This window comes from Sphaeroforma arctica (assembly GCF_001186125.1).
Source record: "Sphaeroforma arctica JP610 unplaced genomic scaffold supercont1.18, whole genome shotgun sequence".
Taxonomy (NCBI): domain Eukaryota; class Ichthyosporea; order Ichthyophonida; genus Sphaeroforma; species Sphaeroforma arctica.
In genome coordinates, this window is record NW_014040540.1 from 56,075 (window position 1) to 58,704 (window position 2,630).

A 2,630-nucleotide genomic window follows, 5' to 3' on the forward strand; every position below is an offset into this window, starting at 1 on the left:
GTATATAGACGACACAGGATCACAGGTACACATGTGCACTTGTATATGTTTAGTTATAGCTATTATTATAATCTGGTTGTAGATGTGTATACATATTCATGCCTAGTGTAAAATATGCGTGAAGCTATACATGCATATGGTGATAGTCACGCACATATCAATATATGTGTGCATCGTAAACGAGGAATACAGATCATGACACGCTCTATGTAGCACACGGCACACTCTTAACCGCACATGACGTATGATATCTACTGTACATCGAACTGCGACATTTATAGCACACAACAACCAATATCTAACGCACGATGCTGTACCTGAAGTGTGCACACGGTATATTCACTACACCTTCGTCTTCTTTATGCTGCACAACAGACCATCTGAGGACGGCCAGATCGGCAGTGCCACCATGGACACCCGAACTGAGGAGGGGACTCTGTCACCCACAGTGTCCTTCAAAGTCGAGGGCGACGGGGATACCAGTGGAACGGCTGCCATGGAAGACCCTGAGGCTGCTCTAGTAAAACGGCGCAAGTGAGTGTCTGAGTTACCTATGGATATATATATATATATATGCATACATGTATCGAATTTGTACTACAGGAGCTGTATAATGCCGGTCTTATTGTATTTACAGTTAATGCAGCTGAAACTGTCGAAAGGGTTTCATGTACGTCTGCGACTCGGTGGTTGTAAACGTCTACTGCACGGAAAGTGTAGTTGACACATACGTACAATGGAGCTTATCTTTGAATCTTACTGAATTGGGGTATCTACAAGATGTGTCTATTTTGTCTTTGTTCGAGCAAATGTGTAAGAATACTCCAATTGTGAATACCAATCCAAACACACACACACATACGCATATATATATGTATATATATATATATATATATAATGAGGGCATTTGAGTAGTATGCAATGTTATGCAAAGACATCCGTGGTGTATATATGTGAAAGTATTTGATGCTTCTCGTCCAATTGAAGACCACGACGAGTGCTTTGAACGCTAATATTTCGTCTGACAACCTCTATCGAGCCTTGTCCTTACCTCTTGTTGTCACGACTATTATTCCCGGTCCGTTTGCTTTTATATAAATCGAACCACACACCCCGAGCGTTGTACCTCTACTTCACAAGTTCACAAGCGAAGAAATGCATACCTGGTTACCAGGGTTATATTATTATCTCTGGACGATATATACTATGTAGCAGTAGGTGCATGTATGTAGGATATTACGCATATATGTTCTGAGCTGTTTCTTGGCACATTCAGACATGTAACATCAATGCCACGCACTCTCCAGGTCACAGTTCGTGGCGTCTTTGGCCGCCAATCCCTCGGTCAACAACCGCCTATCAGAGGTCTCAGCCGATAAGAGCAACAGTAAGTATCACGGGCTATATACGGGAACAGCAACAGCACTGACGAGAGCTAGTTGATTAATATCGAGCCACTATTGGTATTGAAAATTACTTGACAATTGAGTGTCCGTTGGTTTCATAGGCTGGTACCCGTTGTCATGACAACGAGACCTTAGACTATAGGGTGAGGTGTTCTAACCCGGCGTATGTTTCCTACTTGCAGCTCTGTCCACGTCACCATCAGTGGTGCGCCGAGGGACGGTACAGCTAGCTACTATGCAAGCGCCGGTATGGGGTTTTTATAAAGTTGTAGGGTTTCAGGGTCTCTCTCTCAAAGGAATACCATACTCTCCTATTAAAAACATGTGTAGATGAGTTATAGAGTACGTGTGCAGATGCCGAACTTCACCCGAAAGTAGGAAGTCGCAAAGCTGAAATGCGGTGAGATCAATCTCTCACACACATGTTTTAGGGTTTAAAGTACACGCTCACGTCCAAATAAGGATGACAGGCGTATAGGTGAACCTAAGCACCCAGAGACTTGTACATCAAGATGGGCGATGTGCCATTGAAGTTGGAATGTGTGAAAGTTTAATAGATATTAGGATCGTTTATAAGTACAGGTGTTACTAGCTACTAGTTATATACTTGCACTCATATACGTATATATGACTGAATATAAACACACACGCAAGGCCACTTTTCTTCTTCGCTCACACAATATTATACGTACTTACATATACTATGTTTGCATTGGTATATAAATCTTAAAATATGAAATACGTCAAAACTGCTTCAATTTCCGTGCTGCAGAATTCTGGTGAAGGGGGCACGACGGTATCCGATAACTTGAAGAAGGAAATTTACAAGAGGAAGCAGTACGTGCGAAAACCCTTTTGTGTTTGAGATTCTAAATATGCCGCGCATACAGATTCAGTCGGGCCTTTTCCATACAGGAAGCTTGGCGGATGCTATTTGTATACACTATTTGAGATTCACGTAGATGTACGTGGGATTGATTGTATAATAACCATGGGTATTGTTCTAGTTTACATATCCGTAAGAGGAATAATATGCAGCTCATACATAATATTGACTGCTCAGTAATTTATATCAGTTCAAGTACTATCATTTGTGAACGTTCATAAATTTATACTTGCCCAGATACATTTGTAAATTTATGTATATTTGATACTTGATATATATATATATATATATATATATAGTATATATATATATATATATATATATATATATATATATAT

General features: G+C 40.3%; 1 protein-coding gene across 1 annotated transcript in view; it reads left to right on the top strand.

Moving 5' to 3' along the window:
• The window catches only part of SARC_00555 (hypothetical protein), a gene marked incomplete at its 3' end in the record, with an annotated part of 40,017 nt that overhangs the window by 1,763 nt on the left and 35,624 nt on the right, over positions 1 to 2,630 (top strand). The window contains exons 2-5 of the mRNA XM_014305740.1: positions 376 to 534; positions 1,308 to 1,387; positions 1,589 to 1,653; positions 2,179 to 2,243. Of these exons, the coding sequence (XP_014161215.1) occupies positions 376 to 534; positions 1,308 to 1,387; positions 1,589 to 1,653; positions 2,179 to 2,243 (369 nt within the window). The remainder of the gene's footprint in view (positions 1 to 375; positions 535 to 1,307; positions 1,388 to 1,588; positions 1,654 to 2,178; positions 2,244 to 2,630) is intronic.